Raw genomic sequence first — 20865 nt, 5'->3', positions numbered from 1 at the left:
CTTCAGTATCACCGCTGCTTTACAGCTCTCTGAGGCACTACTCCTGTGTGACCTCACTGAGCTTTGGTCCAGGCAGACGCTCAGCAGGCAGGCCCAACCAAAGTTAGTCCTGGTGTGAGGCTGTCGGTGAGAATTTGGACCGAACCCCCAAAATAAACAGTTTGGCTGGAGACTGGGCTGACAAGCAGCCAAAACTGCATGAGCACAGCAGAAAATCTGAGTTACCCACTTGAGGCTGTAAGGATCTGCACCCCAGGGTGCTGTGCCACCAGAGCAGCTGCCTGTGCAGGGGCAGGGACATCCCTCAGGTACCCCTCAGGCCCAGGAATCCCCCTCCTGACTGACACCAGGCAGCCATGGCTGGTAAGCGACGGCTTTTGTGTACACGTATATATTGTAGTAAACTTAAGTGATAATCTTTGTATCCCACACTGACTTTTAGTATTGACCACCAATCTGTCTGTACTTTAATATTAAATACCTTACACACCTAAATTTACTGATTAGAACTCAATACTAGATCAGATCTGCCTGAGCGATCTCTGATTCTTCTCCTGTGACAACCTCCTAGAAACTTCAATAACAGAAAACTACAATCCCTGTTAAGGGATCAGGTCCTAGGAGCTGAGGCTATGAAGACAAACGCGAGCAAATGCTCTCCAACAAAAGCTAATTTATTTCTTACCAGACAGACTAAAGTCAGCACAGTTTAGCTTTTAACATCAACACCTCCTAGGTTAAACTTAACAAATGTTAATGCAGCGACTTGCGGTACGCAGACGGGCTTTGTTCTCCTGCCCAGATAAACTCGCTCTGGCAGTGCCTTTGGTCCTTTCAGTGATCAAAACGGTCACTCCGCTTTCTGCAGCATTTTCATTCGGTTTCTTTTTCACATCATCTAACGACAATTTATGTGGTGTGATCACACCTTTTGCATATCAGGATTTCCAGAAGTAGGAAGAACACAGACATTTAAAATATCAGGGTATCTAGGCAAGGACAGCTGAATAAATTTAATCCACACATTATAAACGCGATGCTAAAGTGTTAAAACCCCCGTATCTCCCGAGCCACATAACATCAACATTTCGAATCAGTGAATAAATTATTTATATTCCGTACAGATTAAGATATGTAGATAAACACCAAGTATTAATAGCTGTCAAAAATGCAGAGGTAAACTAATAAATCTAAAATACCCCAACCAAATTTCAAACCAAACTAGTGAAAAGAGTAACTTTAAGAAAACCTAAATTTTAGAACTTTGTGATACCTCTTCCAATTTTAAAGTGAAGGTATTAAAACCAATACTCATTATTTCAGCTGCTGCACAGCTTTTTAAAGGATAATCCTGCGTGCATGTCATATTTTGATTATGTTTAAATACTTTAAAACAGAGGTTCTTTTCTTCCCAAGAGCATGCCCAAATGATTTGAACACATTTACTAAATTGCATGGTTTCACAACAGCAATTTTGTCATACCAGTAATTTAGTAGAACCCGGTACATCTCCTTTCACAAACTTAGATTCTAAAATCTCAAATTCATAAATATTTATATTTTAAATATTTAATTTTACATGAATATTGGGTATTCTTAGCATTTTTTCCTCCTGTTTCCAGGTTTTAGTTCAATAAGGAAACCATTTTTACATCACAATCTTATCTGATCCTGACCGGACACCCCGTTAGACTACAGTCTTTACGAATCATTATTTTAAAACCTATTTCCTAAAGCAAAACTAAAAGAAGTTATGGAAGAGTTGTACACCGGGGTTCACCTGCAGAAGTTAAATAATATCTTGGCTGTTAATTAATTAGTCTGATTATTTTTTAAGTTAACATTCACCAGTTTGGCTTTACAATATTGTGACGCTGCCTGTAATGTTAACAGTTTAAGTAGAACCTGAGAGCCCTTAAAGCAAATTCAACTTCTCATGAAGATACAGCTTTAAATATGAATATTAGTAGTTCAACTTTACAAATAATTAAAAAGAATTAGCGTGTTATCTCTCTCTCTCACACACACACTGCAGTGTATTTCTGGGTGCAACTGGTATTTCATTAGTGCTTGCTTACTTCAGCCCTCAGATTTAGGATGCCGCAGCTGTTTGTGTTTTCGCGTGCTTTTTCTTCAGGTTGCGTCGTCTCCCGAAGAGCTTTCGCTCGATCTAGTTTTCCAGCTGAAGATTTTGGTAAGGTCATCTGGAGCGCACACCAGAGAGTGGTACGCACTTTACGTGTTGCTACGCTCATCTCTTTAATTGCCAAAGCAAGAGCAAACACATCTGCAGGGAGGAAACAGCGTTTCAGTCTTTATTACACACAGTTCATCAGCAAGTGCCATTGGGATTAATTCACTCTGGCAACGTTAAAACCAGCAAAGCTTTTTAGGTCCTTTTTAGTGTCTGGTCTTGTGTCTGTCTCTTTATAAGGCTGTAAAAGTTGAATCTAAGCAAGCAGTGATTTTTAGGCCCTCACACAATGAATATATGGAATTTAGGTACTTATTTTGTTAAAGCTCCTACTTCACTGCCACTTCTTACCAGGAGCACCTAAAGCCTTGCAGGCAGCTCTGCTTTTGAAAGGATTCCCCGTACACACACACGAAAAGCACCTCGCACCCTCCTGTGCGAGCTTGTTGCTGAACATTCATAGCAACCCCTTCAGATCCACAATGTGGATCCTTTGCCCATCTTACCAAGACGGGTGGAGTGGCTTGTTTATGGCATTTTATTAAAGCATGCAGATCACGTTCTGCAAAAATGTGGCAAACCCCACCACTCTAAAATAAAGAGTAAGGTGGTGCAGTAGTCCATTTATTCAACAGTAATGTCTTAATGCATAGATAATGCTTTGACTTTAATTCCAACCTGTGTGTAAGGAAACAAATTTGATACCCTCTTCTAGGCAATGGAGTAACTTGCATGTTATTTGGGGGTAGGAGCACACTCACTCCTCTAGGAGCTGGGTCACACTACACTGTACGTTGGGCTGCACAGAAAGCACACGTTGTGCACTCGCCTCCCTGGTCACACACTTCCATGGGGACTGGAAGCAGTGGGAGACTTTGACTTAAAGTCTGCTCCTCCAAGTGCTCGTGCTCAGTAAACACGGCTGCAGTTTCAGTTCATTGGAAAACCTGGTGCCTACCTTCAGCCGGTATTCCGGGAGTCACTGTTCCAGGTGAAAGCATTCCCCTCCTGGCAGAACTAGAGGTGCCTCAGGAAGGGGCAGAATTTAAAGGCCTTAACCTTATCCCCTCACTGTCCCTCTTCCCCAGCTTGACTGGCTCTCACTCCCTGGGCTGGTTTTGGGAAACCAATTCTGAGAAATCCCTCCTTCCTTCTGCACAGAGCGACCACCGATTCCTCTAGTTACCACTGCTACGCAGGAGCAGTAGACAACTGATGCAGGTAACTGGAGAATCACCATGAAAATCCACCTGTCCAACACAACTGTCAGCCATTCAAGGAATTTTAGAAGGTAGTATTTGGAAGGGTAACTTCAGAGAAATAAAGGACAGAATACAGAGTGGGGGGCATGTGATTATCAGGTCTTATATTTTCAGAATTCCCATTTCCACACCAAGCTTTGTGGAATCAAGAAGAGACCACAGGAATGGTGTCATCTGGATTGCCTAGAGAAAGCCAAGGAACAAGTGACGCTCACATAAATACGCATCTCAAAGCTGTAAGATAGGGCTGGCGTTTGGGTCGCTACCAAGGAAAAAGGGAAAATCCCACAGTAATAAGGAAGAGTTGTTTTAAAGTTTTTGGCCAAATGCAGTGCCTGAGAGTTACAGACATTAAAAAGGTCTTTTCTCCCTTCAGAAGATGATCTGTAACATCTATACCCTTCTGAAAGATCTTGAAAACTAAATCTAGGGGCAATCTCAAAGCAGAGGTATGGTCAGACAGCTCTGAAAGGCTTGAGGATTGTTCTGGGTGACAGATGGCACTCCATAAAATTGTGATTTCTTCCAGAACTTCATTAAGTGGTCAAAACCATTTACAAACAACTGCAGATACCTCGTACAGTTCCCCAACTTCAGTGTGTAATAGAATTTTTCAGACCCATGTGCGGGAATACAACTGACATGAGGCAGCTCAGTTTCTTCAGTGGGAAGCAGATGGATATCTGCGTTGCAACTAAAGCAGGGGAGCTGGGAGAAGAGAAGACCATGGCTCACATATGAATTTTGTTTACATCAAACTTCCTAGAATAGAAGACACAACAGACAGGTCCTGCCTGATAAGACAGATACTTAATAGCAGATCAGATGGAACAGAAAGGTGCTGTGGAAACAAGGCTGGGCTGGGGAAGACCCCTTCTCCAACAAAACAGAACTATTAACAAGAAAGCTCTGCCAGAGAGAGGAGATGCACAGCTTCAGGCATTTTCCTCAAAGCTTTTCCAAACATGCAGCAAATAGTTACTACGCTTAGTAATCTACTGTTTGAAAAATCCTCCCCAATTGCCGCAGCAAGCTAACACATCTCAGAGACAGCGGGCATGGAGGACTAGAGGTACACAAAGGAAGTGCAACCCTTCTAGTTAAAGTAATTGGATCCCATTGTGCAAAGCCCGTCCACTTCTTTCTCTTCTCTTCACAGCTGGACCAGGCAGCAATCCCCAGGTCTGACAGCTCCTCTTTTCCAGACTACTCGGTTCCAAAGAGCTAACTGATCTGGATAAGAAGTAGCGCCAAGTAAAGCCAGTGCCTATTATGTTCATGGGCTTAAACACCCAAAAACCCCCTTCAGCTTAACAAGTCACATAATCTTTAATCAAGGTAAAGAGAAACAAGAATGACTGTGAACAGTTGAAAAGAAAAAATGCTATAGTGTATCTTTTGAAGTAAATTTGAGAATTACACAACTGCATGATGGGAAACCCCAAAGGAGCAAGATAAACCATCTAATTGAGGTGTGGAAAGAGAGGCAGAAAGTGAACAGAGGACCCTCAGAAATAAAGACAGCTTCCAACACAAAGCTGTACGTCAGCGCATCACAGGCAGCAGAAATTCATTCTGCCTTGCATCTAAGAGAGAAGGAAATCTGCCATTCCACCTGTGCACAAGTGAAAGATTAAGCTGAATATTCTGCATATTTTGGATACCATTAAAAATAAGAACATTCTAACCAATGTATTTTTGTGTATCCATCCAAAATATAATTTGTATTTTATGTCAACCTACGACAGAACATACTTGAAGAGGAAATCCATTCATAAAGCAAGGCCATCTTGGTCTCTTGACACAGATTCAGCATGGAGATACTGTGTTGGGTTTGCGTGGCAAGGTTTTGGTAGCGGGGGGCTACAGGGGTGGCTTCTGTGAGAAGCTGCTAGAAGCTTCCCCTGTGTCTGACAGAGCCAATGCCAGCCGGCTCCAAGACGGACCCACCACTGGCCAAGGCCAAGCCAATCAGCGCCTCTGTGATAACATATTTAAGATGGAAAAAAACAGTTAGAGAGAGCTTTTGCAGCCAGAGAGAGGAGTGAGAAGATGGAAGAAACTCTGCAGACACCAAGGTCAGTGCAGAAGGAGGGGCAGGAGGTGCTCCAGGCGCCAGAGCAGAGATCCCCCTGCAGCCCGTGGTGAAGACCATGGTGAAGCAGGCTGTTCCCCTGCAGCCCATGGAGGGAGGATGAGGGGGTGTAGCGATTCCACCTGCAGCCCCTGGAGGACCCCACGCCGGAGCAGGTGGAGGCACCTGAAGGAGGCTGTGACCCCGTGGGAAGCCCACGCTGGAGCAAGCTCCTGGCAGGACCTGTGGAGAGAGGAGCCCACGCTGGAGCAGGTTTGCTGGCAGGACTTGTAACCCGTGGGGGACCCACGCTGGAGCAGTCTGTTCCTGAAGGTCTGCACCCCCTGGGAGAGACCATGCTGGAGCAGTTCGTGAAGGACTGTAGCCCATGGGAAGGACTCACGTTGGAGAAGTTCATGAAGGACTGTCTCCCATGAGAGAGACTCCACGTTGGAGCAGGGGAACGATGAGAGGAGTCCTCCCCCTGAGGACGAAGAAGCAGCAGAAACACCGCGTGATGAACTGACCGTAACCCCCACTCCCCGTCCCCCTGTGCTGCTGAGGGGGGGCGGAGGTTGAAGCCAGGAGTGAAGATGAGCCCGGGAGGATGGGAGGGGTGGGGGGAGGTGTTTTAAGATTTGATTTTATTTCTCATTCCTCTACTCTGTTTTGCTTGGTAATAAATTAGATGAATTCCCTCTCTAAGTTCGCTCTGTTTTGCTCATGACGATAATTATTGAGTGATCTCTCCCTGTCCTTATCTCGACCCATAAGCTTTTCGTTATACATTTTCTCCCCTGTTTGGTGAACGAGGGGAGTGATAGAGCGGCTCTGGTGGGCACCTGGCCCCCAGCCAGGGTCAACCCACCACAAATGCCAAGGAAGCTCTACACAGAAATACAGACAGGGCTGGAGGGGTGATGGAACAGGAATATGAAAGACAGGGGGAAGAAAGAGGCAATAGTTTAATATCATCTTCAATCCCAAACTGCATTACAAACCCCCCCCCACCTTTTTATTACTTGCTAGTTTATTAATTGGATAAATGCACTCCTAATTGATTTAACCCATTTATCTCTAAAACCCACTTTTAGTGTCCTAAAACCATCATCTAAAACCCATACAGTCTGCCTTTCTCGAAGCTCTAGACACTGAAAAATAAATTAAAACTCTAATACAAAACCCATCACACTTATTTTTTTATAGAGCGCAATATGCGTAGAATTTTTCAGCTACCTTATAAAAGTATGTAAGCATAGTTATACCTCTGTCATCTTGGCATCTGGGAGGTCCTTGCCTCTGTCGATTTGAAGCATTTACAATTTCATCTTTTCTACGTGACTGCACTACATGAATTACCTCCAGATGTTTATCAAGAGCAGTAGAAATGTTAGCATGAAGGGGAGAACTGCGAAGGCGCTCCATTTTTCCCAGTAAAGTCACAACCTAATGAACATTTTACATGTTACGGGAGTTGAAACTATACTCATCTAGACTTACACGAAAATTAGCTAGATTAGGAAGAACAGATTAATGATAACCATTATTTTCTTTTGAGAACAGTTCATAAAGTTACAGTTGCAGTAGTTAAATTCTTACCTAGGGTTTCTTCTTCTCCAGAACTGAAACTGTAGAATACCTGGATGTGCACAGCACAACAGCAAAGCTAAAATACCCAAATATTAGGACATCCAGCTTACTAATTAGTAACGGATACATAAAACTTTGAGACAACCATGTAACAGGAGGCAGTTCTGTGACAATGTACATTCCTCTCAATCAAGACCACTGTGGTCTCACCTTCCATCAGCACTGCTGTAATTATCTGGTTGAAAACGGATCCCACAAAGACTGACCAGCTTTCATCCAGATGATCTCCCTGCGCCAGCACAAAGCAACAGGCAATGCAGGAGAGCGGCAGTCTTGGTTTAGATTGGCTAAAGCTGCTGTGAACCACACATGTAGGCTGATTTTCAGGATGGATACTCAAGGCTAAAGGAGCTCTTTCAGAGAATATCAAGCACAATCACTCAAAAATCATACAGTTTTGATTAGTTAATTGAAAATCTGTGTCTTTGCTGTCTTGTTTATCTTTCAACAGTCCTGTTACTATGATTTTCCCCTTGGTGAGTGATTCAACCGTGGTTCACAGACCACTGAAGAACCTGGTTACTAGTCTGCAGAAAGAGATAAAACTAAAAATTCCAAAATTGTAATGTTTACCAGGCAATGGCTACACTTGATGAGGTATAAAGAAGCCTGATGATTAATGGTTGTCCACAGGTTAAAAATAAGAAACAGAGGGTCTGGGAGCACAGTGCAAAGCTAAGTTCTCGATGTTTCCTTGCAACAAAAAGACTGTAGGCTTCCCTAAGAAAAAGACTGTAATGGAGTTTTTAAAATGTAAGAAAGGGTGGTTAACAAAGGCATTTGAACCAGGACAATTTGCCTAACCTGCCCCAAGTATCCCCAGAGCAGGCTGCTGGCCAAGACAGTTATTTTGGCAAAAGCATCCCCAACAGCAGAACAGAGCAGCCACTCCTTGCTCAGGAGAGCATTCAGCTCCCACTGCGACACTTGTCCTGCTCTCCCTCAGATCCAGTGAAAGCTTGGGGGTGGGTGGGGGGAAACGTAGGCAGGAATAAACTGCGCGAGTTACTGCAACAGCAGCAACAACCAATAAACTCAAAAAGTGATATTTCACATTTGTAAGGAAGCTGAGAGTTTAAAAAAAAAAAAAAAGTGAATGGAGAACTTCCCAAGAACAACCGAGGAATTGGTCACTAGGATACTAAAGTAGGTAAGATCATTTGAAAATCACTAGATTTGTTTCTGAAGAAAAAGCCAGATTTTAAGGAGTGGCATAGTAGGATTACATCAACAAGTGAAGCAAATTAAGATGAACCTGACAGTCATTTCCCGGTCTTATGTAACAGTACATCCACATCCACAAAAGGACTTACGTTCTGAAGACCTAGTTCTCAGGTACCACAGCCTCATCCAGTGAGATCCACAGTTGGTAGTTAAATGCCTGTGTTCTTTATACTAAGCCTGGGAGAAGTGCCAGATGTCTAAAAGAAGAATCTACCAAAGTCAGCAAAGCTGGGCTGCCCCAGCAACCCAACGGGAACCACTGAAGGCTCAAATGCTAACTTTCCCATCCCCTCGGGTTTTTCAGACGTTCATCCTGCACTCCCAAGAGACACTTCCTTCCGCTCACGTCTCAGAGGCATTAACTAAACCCGATCTTCTCTTGAAAGCACAACTGATCCCTTTTGACCGCTGCAGGGCTTGCTGACTAATTCAGATCCTTCACTGGGAAAAGCAGTGAGCCACAGTGACGCTGAGGCTGACTGCTGGAGTGGCAGGGTCCCAGGAAAACAGCCAGCAGAGCCACGGACCCTGCAGGCTGGAGGTGAGTGTACACCATGGGATAAGGACTGACGCTTCAGGCTCAGCTTCGATAAGTGTTCTTCACAAAACACGTTATTTGGAGCAAGAACTATAATGCTTTCCCCAGCCCATACAAATACCCTCCCTACTAGAAATAAGCTCTGTCCCCTCTGGCAAAAACCATTATCAGTCCAGACTAGAAGAGCTTCAAGGGCACAAGCTGAATGTGCAGCCTCTGAGTACCCCACAGTGGGGGGAAATGGCATTCTCCAGGTACAACGGAGCTGCAGATTTGTATTTCCCCAGACACGAGGGAGATGAGATACAGTCTGTAGAGAAGAGATCCTGGTTTAAAGTTTGTTCTCTGACTATTAAGCAGTTTTAATAGCTACTGATGACATAGTGAAGGAAGCTACTGCCACCTCTCCAAAGCTATGCTTTGTTCTGGAACTGAAAGCAAGTGGAAGTCTCAGATGAGAAAACCAAAGTAAAATACGTGGCCACCAAGAGGATTTAACTAGATGCACCATGCTACAAAGAGTTAATCCCAGATTCAGCCAGCTCAACTTCCACTTGAACCTTTGTACCAGTGTTTCTCTTTGGCCATCAATAAGCTTTTTGATGTTAGAATCCAGGTCTAACAGCCCCACTGTGCTTTTGAACATCCTTAAAAATACTTTTCAGTTGCTACCTAACAAGCATTTGAGGTTCTATACCCTTAATTTTGGTTTCTCAAATGGCTAGAAAAGATTAAGTTCTTTTTTAGATATGGTTTTAAAGTACTAGGACAAGGACAGGCAAGCCTTCTCAAAGTGAAAAGAGAACACTGTTCTTTTGGGGTTCATAAGAGTAGTTTAAAAAGTGTACACTAAGCCTATCAACACATTTTTCTCTACACTCAACTGTATGAACAGGACAGATTTCAGCAGGCAGCAGACATGGCTCCACAGCTGATTTCACCTGTGTGAGACAGGAAGGAAAGACTGGTCCTTATCACTGCTGCCTTGGGAGTGGCTGGGTGCAGCAGTACGGGTGCCTCCAAGAACCAGCACTTCTCAGAACAACAGCTGCTGCCTTTAATCCCACATCCCCTCGCAGGGGCAGGTTTTGGCATCTGTGCTTTCAGCCCACACTTGTCCTCCTTCTGCAGCATGAGCATCCTGGCTCTGGCCTCTCAGCCTCACAAGAGCGAGACCAGACCCTCGCTACTCTGCTGGCAGCTCAGCTCAGCTCCTGCTCCCCTCCTCCCAGTCTCCCTTGCAGAATTCTGTGTAGGCTGCTGCCTCCCAAGGAAATATGATGCTGCACGCTGGCACCATCGTTTGGCCGCAGAGCCACAGGCAGCTCAAAAGACACCGGTCACGCTTGCCCCACAGGTTGTGGCACTTTTGCCTAAGAAGCAAACTACTAACATAAAAATTCTGGCTTAAGTTGCATGAAATAACCATTCTGCATAAAAAAAAATACAAGACTAAAGCAAATAGATATCAAAGTCCTACAAACATTAATTAAATTTGCTTTTTCTCCACAAATACTTCCTCTAATACAGTGTCAACAAATCTATAGCGAACATTTCTCTGCTGAGCTGTTCAAAACAGAAAAGCTCAAAGTCAGGAACATCTTAGAGCTGTGCAAGCAGTTTGGTTAGATGACTGGATTCTGGCATCTCGTGCACGCTCTTGTACTAGAAAACACATCCTCCTGGCATGTATGCATGCAAACGTGAGCCTCAGCTCCTCTGCGGGTTCCCTGGTAACAGCAGCAGTAAACCTGGAGCTGTAGAAATTCTAGCAGGGACTGCTGAAATATTATTCCCTGCATAGCATTTAAGAACAAAGCTATTTTGGGAAAAGCTGCTCTGATCATCTTACATATCTTAGACTGTACTCTAAGTTCTGTGTGATAAGCTCAATAGATTTTTTTTATTTTTAGTCCTACACTCACTCTGGCTTGTTCACGTAGCTGATCCACAATTAAGCGATCAACTCTTGATGGGTTTGATGTCAGCCTTGGAATTGGAGTGTTGTTAGCACTGGAAACCTTTTTCCCTTGGAAATTCTTAGCAAGAGCTGATTCGGTCTGCAGGAAAACAAAAGAATAACTCCCTAAGAATGTAAGCTGCAAAGTGCGCTTTATTACAGAAACAAGAAGAAATATCAGATATACTATTTTTTTTCCTTTAGGGTTTTCGATTTTTTTAAAGCAGCTACTGAGGATTCAGGCATTTGGGATTTAACCATTTAGCAAGACAATCACCTGTTTTAAGCGAACAACCACTTTACTCAAAGCAGTTCAAATAAAGAAATTATGCCAACATAATGCATTTCAGAAGTGCTATGTCTTCTCACGCTCTGACTACAGCCTGTACTAATTTTGCCTGTAAATGAAATGGAGGCAAGTTAGAATTAAAAGGCAAAAAAGAATGAGCAAACAGGTGTGGACCTCATCCACAAAATGAAAATAATTTTTTTTAAGTCAGCATTTAACCTAAATTTTCTACAGATTAGTCAAACTACAGAAAGTTTTGTTTTGTTAAAATGAAATATTTTATTTAACCATCAGAAAATTACTTTGAAATCTGACCACAAGATTTCAAATTTCAATTTCTCACCCCATTATGTCACTCAAACACCTGTAACAAAACATAGCTAGCCAAATCTGGTTTACAATTGCATTTCTTAGCTTGTCCTGTTGGTCCACATGAAGCTGCAGCCTAATCTTCTCCACACCCCCATCTTCTCAGCATGGGGTCAGCTCTTTCTTTTTTGCACTCTTCTATGCAAGCCCCTCCTCAAGTCAAGCTCATTCCCCCTCCAACCTCTCTAGTCAAAGCAACAACCAGCTGCTGTCAGGAGACTGGGGTAGCCTGAAGCCCTTCTGCTGATGACCAAACAGGGCTATTGCTCTAAGTAGGGCCTCAATCTTTTAGTTTGGGTGTTTTAATATTACCTTTTCTTCAGCTTCTGTTTCTGAGGGAAAAGAGAGCCCCTTCAAATACATCTTAGGTTTAAAACATCAGAGAAACAGGAGGTGAGAATAACTCCTTGAAAGAACTCAAAGTGTAAGGGCTAAGAAATTTAATCAATTCTTGAAAGAATTAAAGTGTAGTTCCAATTAAAAACATAATTGATGGATTTGCTGTCAAAGTTGCCAGATGCATTGTATTTATTGTATTTAAAAAAAAAGTGTAATGTGACTTTTAGTCATAAAACACACCTTCCCCAACACAGAGGCTGAGAGAGTCACAGAGTTCCTGCTCTAGATGCAACATTCGATACATTAGTTATGCTTCCAACCATGCTACAAACCTTCAAAACTTGTTTTCACTCCAAATAGACAGGGAAGCAAACTCTTTTAACTTCAGTCCCATTAAGTATTTCAATTCGTAACAGGGAGAACTACCCATGATCTCTAATTGGTCTGAGTAGGATGAGTTCTAAATCAAGTCTGTGATATGCCGTATTAATTTTTAATTTTTTTTTACCTTCTTTCTTTCTTTCTCCAAAGCTCTCCACTGTTCATAACATTCTTCTAGTCTAACATGAAGTTCACTGGCAGGCCCACTACGGGTTTTAACTTGTCTTTGAAATCCAAATGCTGGTACAAAACCAGAAAAAGAACTGTCACCATATATCTTATTGTTAAAATGAGGATAGAAGCATTTCAAATCGTCGCAGGAGAATAAGTCGTGAGAGTCCATCAGAGGGACAATGGAACGGCCAAACAGGCGAGCTGATCTCAAGGGGAATGCACTCGAACCAAGCTGCTGGTTACGTCTGAAGTCACCCATCATGCAATTGTTGGAGAAGCCTGGAGCCTGTAGGCAAGCCACAGGACTGATGGCATTAGTGTCTCCGCTCCCCTGCCTGAGATTAAACTGACCCTGAGACTCTGTTAAATCTTGGTACATGTTCTGCAACAACCCATCTGTGTGTTTTTGTCCTTCCAGATCATAATGGTCACTCTGTGGCTTCAACCGGAAACGGTGTTTGTTCATATTTTCAAAGATCCCAAACTGCTGAGCTGAATAATTGTCACAGAATCCGCTTGGCTGCTTCAATTTCTTTTCACTTAAATACTCGATGAGACTCTCTTCTCCACTCCTAACTAGTGCTTCCATGCACGCAGCAGACCGAGCTTGTTCTGCAGTGTTATAACCAAAATCAAGAGTTGAAAAAAATGAAGGATTATCTTGACAGTACTTCTGAAATAAATTACTATTTAAAGGCAAATTTGAAGATAACTGAAGAAAATCATTAGAATGACTGGAACCTTTTGGAAAAGGAGGTAAGTGATTATTCAGCTTCAACAAAGGACTTGGATTCTGAAATGGGACAGAAGCAGCGGTTTTAGTTTGAATGTTCATCCAGGCTGGCCTTACATTAGCACCTGCTGATGGGTTTGCTGAGTTTGGTAGTAATGGAAGTGATTTACAGTATTCAGAATTCTGAAGATCAGATTTGGAAAACTGCTGCTTTTCTACACCACTTGCACAGTCACTATTCCCTGGACAAGTTGCAAAAGATTTTAGTCCGTATTCAAATTTTTGCCCCAAATCAGTGCAGAATGAAGCTTCATTTGCAAATTGTTTTTCTGATAGAAGTCCTATAGCCTTGGGAAATGAAAAATTTTGCTGATCTGAAATTGTATCTTCTATTTTTTTCTGAGTTCCTGATTTAACTTGAAATAATTTAGTATAGGGTTCTGTGTCCAGGGATGGTGCCTCGATAGTTCCATTTACTAACTTTTTATTTTCTCGGAGGCTACAATTAGTGCTCTTGTTAGGCTTTGTTTTACTAACATGAGAATATTCCATGTATCTACTATAATCTGCATTTTCATTATATCTGTGAAACTGTGGAAGAAACGGTTCTGACCATTTTTGGTGCAACTGTGCATCTGCTCCTTTGGGACACACCTTCTCTCTTCCATAAGAGTAAGTGTCAGCTCCGGAGTCTTTGATTACTTCTGAACACCCAGCTTGGGGTGTGAAGGTGTTTTTTACGTATGGATAGTTCTGATATATGGGTGTTGTCTTAATGTTCTCCTTAGTCTGCATGCTGCAACAGTTGGCACGATCATTCCTAGAAGGGTATAAACTCTGCTCTTCAAGATCTATGCCAGTAAACCCGCGATAACATTCATCTACTTTTTGCTGTGATGCAAGATTACCACTTTGCAAGTACTGTTTTTCAGCAGCAGATACGGATTCGCTCCTATAAAAACCTTGTTGCAAGACAGATCCAACAACTGGTCTTTTAGTTTCTGGCAACAGGTCACGGTGGTCTACGATTCTGGTTGTGTTCACGGGCCATACCGACTTCAAGTTGGAAGGGCAACTCCTTGAAAAACAAGAAATACACGGTTAGATTCCTATCTGTGGTGCTCCTCTTCCATTCCCAAATGCAGAAAAAAGTTGAAGAACCCAGTTCTTCCCCAATCATTTCTCTTGATTGATTCAAAGACATCTTACTCCGACCTCTATCCACTACTGCCATCTTCGTGGTTTCCCTTAATCAGATGAGAAAACTGACTCTGGCTTGTCTAAACCCACCCATATACCTTAGGAGCTACGTACAGTGCCTTCAAGCCGCAAGTGATGTGTACCTACCAAATCATAGTCAGTCAATCCTGTCAAGAGATTTACTATCTGTCACCACCAAAATACTCCTGGCTAAGCAACAAGTTAAGATAACCATACTTCCCCAACTGCCCACAACCTCTCAAAGCTACATCCAAGCACTCCAGATGAAATGCTTCTCTGTATCATCTTGCTTATTGCTTCAGAATTGCCTGTTTTGCACTGGCTTACACTGCTTCCTGCAGGTAAATCATGAATAAGCATCTCAGCACATTTCCTTTCCTTCCACTAATTACTGCGGATTATCACAGGACAATCGCTGTCTGTCAAGGAAAGCTGTAAACAAAGTAAAAGTTGGAACTGTACCTGGAAATTTGGCAGTACTGAAGACAGAAATCCAACCTTAATTGTCCAAAGCAAAGGAATCAGCAAGCTATCTTTTGATCAAGACTGACACTCTCTGAAGTTTTCCCTCACTTCAGTCACATAGCTCAGCACACATACAGAAATGATTGGAATTTTGGGAGATGACAGAAAGGAAGAGTGGTGCCTGGCTTAGGAACCGTGAGAACTGGTTTATCTTATCCCTTTCTTATCTCTTACACCTAGGATACTCAGAGTCTGGCAGAAGACCGTGAGCTCTCCAAGTATCTCAAGGATGCTGGATCAGAATCCTTCTCTGTCAAGCTATTATGACTATCTAATAGTTTCTTATGGTGCTAAAATATAGGCATAATAAATCCAACATTTTGATGTGCAAATATTGCTTAGGTAGCACCAACATCAAGAAATATTCATTTTGCGTGGAGTTCTTCCCTCCTGCCAGTTCAGGAAGCATGAAAGAGTACGATTTTATGTTTTGTGTATTCCTTCTGTGAATTGAAATTAAGAAAGAAACCTAAAGTCTGAATTCAATCTTTATCTAAAAAAAAAAAAACATAGGCCAAGGCATATATTCAAGGAGATTTATTTGAATGCAGCATTGCCACAATGCTTGTTAAGGACTTATTTAAAACATTCCAATTATAAAAAGCCAGAAACTACCACGTAATTTGAGTACTCAGAGAAAAGCTTTCAAGTATCACAAGTGAAATATTAGAAGATTAGTGGGAAGGAAGGGAAACTGTAAAGATTACGAGGATTTGCCAGCAGCAGACGCAAAGATGACTAACAGAACACAGATACGGAGATCAGTGAGGGTAGTTTTTGTCAGAGGAAGAGAATGCCAGCAGTGCTCGCATGGCAACACACTCACCCCTCAGCACAACACAGCTGCGATTTATCTTGCTCTTCCAAGATGTTAGACACAAGTCTGTATAAATCTGTTTCACTGCCATAATCATTCCTTTCAGGTTGAATCCTGAAAACGAATTGTGCACTAATGAAAACAATTACTTAATTCCACATAATTCATAAGCTAAATTAAACAAAAGAAATAATCCATCTCCTCCCTCAACACACACATTCTCTCTCTGTCAAAGATGACTACCTGGACTTCATGTTAATCTGTGAGGCAGCAGGCTGCTTAGTATCATCTCCACAGGCAGACCATGGTGTGTATAAAAGGGAAGTGTCCACAGGTGCAGAGTACTCTGATGTTGAAAGGGAAGAACTGAAGGTTTGAGGTAGCTCTACATTTTCTTCATTCTGCATTTTATGTACAATAAAAGCACTGGTTTTAATATCAAACACATCAAATTGTCATTTCAGCATTCTATGCAGTTGTAACTGAGTTCACCCTCGCAGTAACCAGAGCATGAGAAGCAAGCAAGCCACGTACTTTATGACATAATGCTACAGGTAACTTCTGCTGGTGACTACTGCCCAGCGCATATACACATAGGAGTAAAAATTTCAGGCCATGACAGCCTAAAATGTCTGCACCGGTTTGTCACAGATGATCACCGACAGGAGTCCGGAGACACTCCCTTCCTCCCAATCATTACGGGTTATTTAAAGACACTGCAGAAGGCTTACAGCCAATTCTTTTCTAGAGGAAAGGTCTTCTACCCAATGTAAGCGAAAAGGAGCATTTGCTTGTTGGGTTTAAACATCATACACTTTCTCAGCTTTTAGTGACTGAAAAAATTATCAGTGTTTTCATAGGGTTAAATGTTAAAGATCCACGATATACTCCTTTACGGAACAAAGTAGTCTAGCAGCTACAGAAAGCAACACACAAAACCAGATTTTATTTCCCAAAGGCTTTCTGCCTAACTATGGACAGGTCTCTCTACTTCACATCTGTTCCCCACATCTGTAAAATACTTCTGTAAGCAAAAAAGATGCCCAGCTGCTGGGCCAAAGGACATGGAAGAACGAAGCCACACAAGTCTTGGATAGAGTAAGTAACAGCTCTATTCTTGAGGGTATTGGGATGAGTTTTCATTTGTTTGAGTCTTTTACTTCAGTGAAAGTTTCTGGCTATGAAAGGCCCAATGAAAAGAGAGATCTAATACACTTAACTTGTCCGGGCATTTTCTACCGGTCAGACTAAGAACTGGTTTATACGAACACTTGGACTCTACTCCTGTGGCATGCCATAGAACTATCTGTTGCAATACCTAAGCTGCTTCTTACCCGCTTCTCAGTTTTCCCAAAAATAGTCATTTGCTCCTTACTTTGTATACAATTGTTTAGAGTAACAGAAGAACAAAGAACACAGTGAAATACTATTTTACTAAACACCACATATTCCTTCATCTGTGACTGTATTAAGAAAAAAGTCACTGTCCTTTCTGATGAACATTACAACAATGGAGATTTAGTATAAATCAAACACGGTGATTTATGTTCGCCAGTATAAGCAACTGTAGTAGAAATATTTTTTGACCATTTTGTTTATAAGCAGCCTAAAGTCTTACAGAGATATAAAAAATTCATTTATAATCAACTGAACCTGTGATTTGTAGCAACCATATAGTGAGCCAGAGCCTGTCGTTATGCTACTGAATGCATCAGTCAGCCTCCCGCCAGCTTCTGCGCTACTCCAGCAGCGACTGCTGCCTCTGAAGGCAACTTTGGGCTACACAAGACAAGGAAAAAAGTGGTAGAAGGACATAATTATACACAGACCTCAGAGTTGTAGATTTTATACCAACATGAACTTCTTTAACACTTTACTTGTGAATTCTGCTCCGTCTGAGTTTTCAAGGAATTAGTTTGACATACTGACATTAGAACACTTTCGTATTTACCCTTAGAGAAAAACCTAACCCAACAAACCACAAGAAATCCACGAGGTGTTCAGAGACAGAGGAGGTGTGGATTAAGAGGAAATCCGCATTCTTGGCGTTTACACTCCTGAGCTTCCCAAGGGCTGAACCAGGACAGAACACCAACTACACAAGTAGGAGAATTATCATCCCTTGCACCAACAGCAGCAGAGGAGCCATTTCACCTTCCATGCATCGCTAGACACCTCTCATCCTTTTATCACTATTCCTATTACATCATTTATGTTACACGAATGCATGTATGTGCATTTTCAGATTTCAGAAGCTAGAATTTTGCTATAGTACACACACTGGGAGCTACAGTGGAAATAGGCCTCATTCTTTAAGTACGGGAGAAACAACTTTCACCTAAGAAACACCCCTCTCCCCATCATCAGCCTGGAAGTGCTCAGAAATAGGTGGCTGGTAGGAGCTGAGAATGAAAACAAAACCAAAAGTTAGGCATCTTTTCTTCCTTTCCCCAGAAGGTGAGGTACATGAGGAGAATTTAAAGTTAAAATAAAACTGACTAGCTAAAAAACCCTTTCGCAAATAAAAAGTTAATTTATTTGTACAATATTTAAGATATTACTGTTGTTAAGATATTACTGAAAATGCTTTCTAAATTCAGAAAATGTTTAAGTATCACAGGACTAGTCATCTGAAAGTATCCTGAATAAGCACTCCTCTTTATAAAATATTGTTCTTCTATAGCTACCCAAGGATGAAACCAGACTCTGCATCTAATGTACGTGGGCTACAGCATGATCTTCCTTCTAGCTTACACTGCAGTTACACCAATCTATTAACACACTGTTTTCCTCAGACACATTTTACAACTATGTGAACACACAAAACCAGAATTAGTGCGGAGCACAGTTCCATTTCTTACGATAATTATGTCACTTTTTCTCCTTAGTTATCTCCTTGTTCAGTAACGACACCTAGCGCTTACACCATTTGTGATCTCAAAGAATGAGGAAACGTATAGGTATAGTGAGCTACTACAGATTTGTGACACCCACCAAAACATACACACCCATTTTTTTCCCAAATGGAACTTTTTCAGGACACTGAAAAGCGTTTTTTTCCCGACACCTCCGAGCTCAGTTTCACAGTACCCGTTACCACAAGCCGGGCCCAGGCCTAGACGGCCCGGTCGGCCCCACACAGGAGGGGGCCGCCACACTGAGGAAAACCCGGTCGCGGCAGCAGACACGCTGCAGACGCCCAGCCTCAGCCCTCCTCGGCTACCGGCGCCCAGGCGAAGCCCGAGCCCCGGGACAGCTCGAAGTGCCCGCTGGGTTTCTGGCAGGAAGAGCTGCACAGCCCAGCCTCCCCCCAGCCCGCGGCCCCGTCTCTCACCTCCATGGCCGAACGTCTCGGCAGCGGCTACCGGCAGCACGCGCTGCCGCCCCTCCCGCGCGCGGCCATGCCGGACCGCCTGAGGCGACCGACGGCCGTTAGTCTCGCGCCGGCCCAACCACCGCCCCCCCCCGCGCGCTCGAGGGGATTGGCCAACCCCTGAGCCGTCTAACCAATGAGGAACCGTTCGGCTCCCTCGCACCTCCCCGCACCACGTGACCCTCTCTGTTTTCCACGCGGTCATTAGACATCGAGAGCCCATGCGGCCAGTCTAGACAACGGAGCTTTATTTCTATTGGTCCCTATCCGCCAAGACCTGGCCAATGAAAAATCACCTCACTCTCGCCTCCCGCCAATGAGGAGCCGCGGAGGCGCTGTTCACCCGGAGACAGCGCCGCGGCCGTTGGAGCGGTCTCGGTCCTTCCCGTCACAAGCCGGGGGCCCGGAGCGGGGCGGCCCCGAGCCTTGAGAACCGCCCGGCTGCCCTGTGGGGGCAGTGCCACCCCCAGGCCCTGTCAAGCCAGACTGCCCCCGGCGCTACGCCTGCCCTGCCCCGGGCCCAGCAGCTCCCGCGGCTCCGCAGTCCCGGGCATGGCCCGCGGGAGCAAGAGGAATCCTCCGTTAGCCGCCACCGGGGACAGCACGGGTCCCCAGCCCCGCACTGCGGCTCCCTGCCGGGCTGAGACCCTGCCGGGGAGTCAGCGGTGGGTGCCCCGGGGCTGCTGCGTTGGGAGGAGAAGGCACGGGGAGCCTGAGGGAAGAGGGAGCCCGGTTCAGGTGTAGCCAAAAAGATCGGCCTGTAACGAAGGCCTGCTTGTATTATACATAGTAAGAAAATGTAGCCAAGAAGAAAGGCCTGTAATGAAGGCCTCCTTGTATTATATGTGATAAGAAACTATTCATTATTACTTTAGGCAGAAGGCTAACAATTCTTAGAATGAGCACCTGCTACGCATCATGAGAAAAAGGAGGAGCTACAAGACACTGCAAGGTCCTTCTGTACATACCTTGCAGAAAGGGAGGCCATTCATTGCCTCCAGCAACATCCTTATCTTGCTGAGGCGTATAGCAAACAATTACCAACACTGAAATACTGAGAAACTAGGGGAAAGGTAATTTGGGCCAGGGTCCCCACGACCACCGACCCATAAGCCCCCTACCCAAATTATACCAGCTACTCAAAAGATAGAGGCGGAGAAAGGAACTGAGCAGGCCTTCTAGTTTGCATACTAAGCGAAGAAATAGGAACCAATTATTGGAACCGGGAGCGTACCACTTTGTAATCTTTGTAACATTTGTGTATAAATATGACAAGAGAACCAGCATTAGGTGTGCCTGATTTGAGGAACTATCCTCCTGACACCCAGCGCTGCAATAAAGGAAATGCCTGCTTCTTAATGCTAAATTAGCGTTAAGGAGTTTTCTTTCATTCCCGAATTTCGGTGACAGAGGGAGGGGGGTCACTACGTTCCCTGCCCTTGTTTCCTCACGCTTATCCTTGCTGGTGGTGTAGGGGCTCTGCCAGGCGTATGGATATCGCTGGTTTTGCTAAAAAGGACTAAGGAAAACCTAAAAGCCCTGAAACCAAACCATACTCTTGTTTTCACTTCTCAAGCTATTTTGCTTTTCACTTCTTCAGCTATTTTTACAGAACGTAGGGACATAACTTTTGCTGCCATCTCTATTTGGGCGGATAAAGGCAGAACACAGATACTTAATGATGATAGGCATAACTTTTTGTATGAATTTGTGTTGCGATCCATCTCGCTCCCTGGTGCTAG

The 20865-nt window shown here is 43.6% G+C and overlaps 1 protein-coding gene across 1 annotated transcript; it reads right to left on the bottom strand.

Annotated features, from left to right (window-relative positions):
• Positions 1-677: 677 nt before the first annotated feature.
• Positions 678-19090, bottom strand: MEIOC (meiosis specific with coiled-coil domain). The gene is made up of 8 exons (XM_075774866.1): positions 19085-19090; positions 17404-17529; positions 15994-16151; positions 15760-15864; positions 12408-14265; positions 10868-11002; positions 6796-6976; positions 678-2287 (listed from the first exon to the last, which is right to left on the bottom strand). The coding sequence occupies exons 1-8, from the start codon at positions 19088-19090 to the stop codon at positions 2064-2066; spliced, it is 2793 nt and encodes a 930-aa protein (XP_075630981.1). The 3' UTR covers positions 678-2063.
• Between the last annotated feature and the right edge of the window lie 1775 nt (positions 19091-20865).

The sequence above is a fragment of the Balearica regulorum genome, chromosome 24 (assembly GCF_011004875.1).
Source record: "Balearica regulorum gibbericeps isolate bBalReg1 chromosome 24, bBalReg1.pri, whole genome shotgun sequence".
Classification (NCBI taxonomy): Eukaryota; Metazoa; Chordata; class Aves; order Gruiformes; family Gruidae; genus Balearica; species Balearica regulorum.
The sequence above is the reverse complement of the archived record's forward strand: the minus strand, read 5'-3'. Positions and strand labels throughout refer to the sequence as shown.

Coding starts and splice junctions, on each gene's coding strand:
- MEIOC (XM_075774866.1), bottom strand. Junction 11,003..12,407: donor TGGAGAAAGAAAGAAAGAAG/GTAAAAAAAAAT, acceptor GTTTTCCTGCAG/ACCGAATCAGCTCTTGCTAA. Junction 2,288..6,795: donor CAGATGCCAAGATGACAGAG/GTATAACTATGC, acceptor TCCTCCCTGCAG/ATGTGTTTGCTCTTGCTTTG.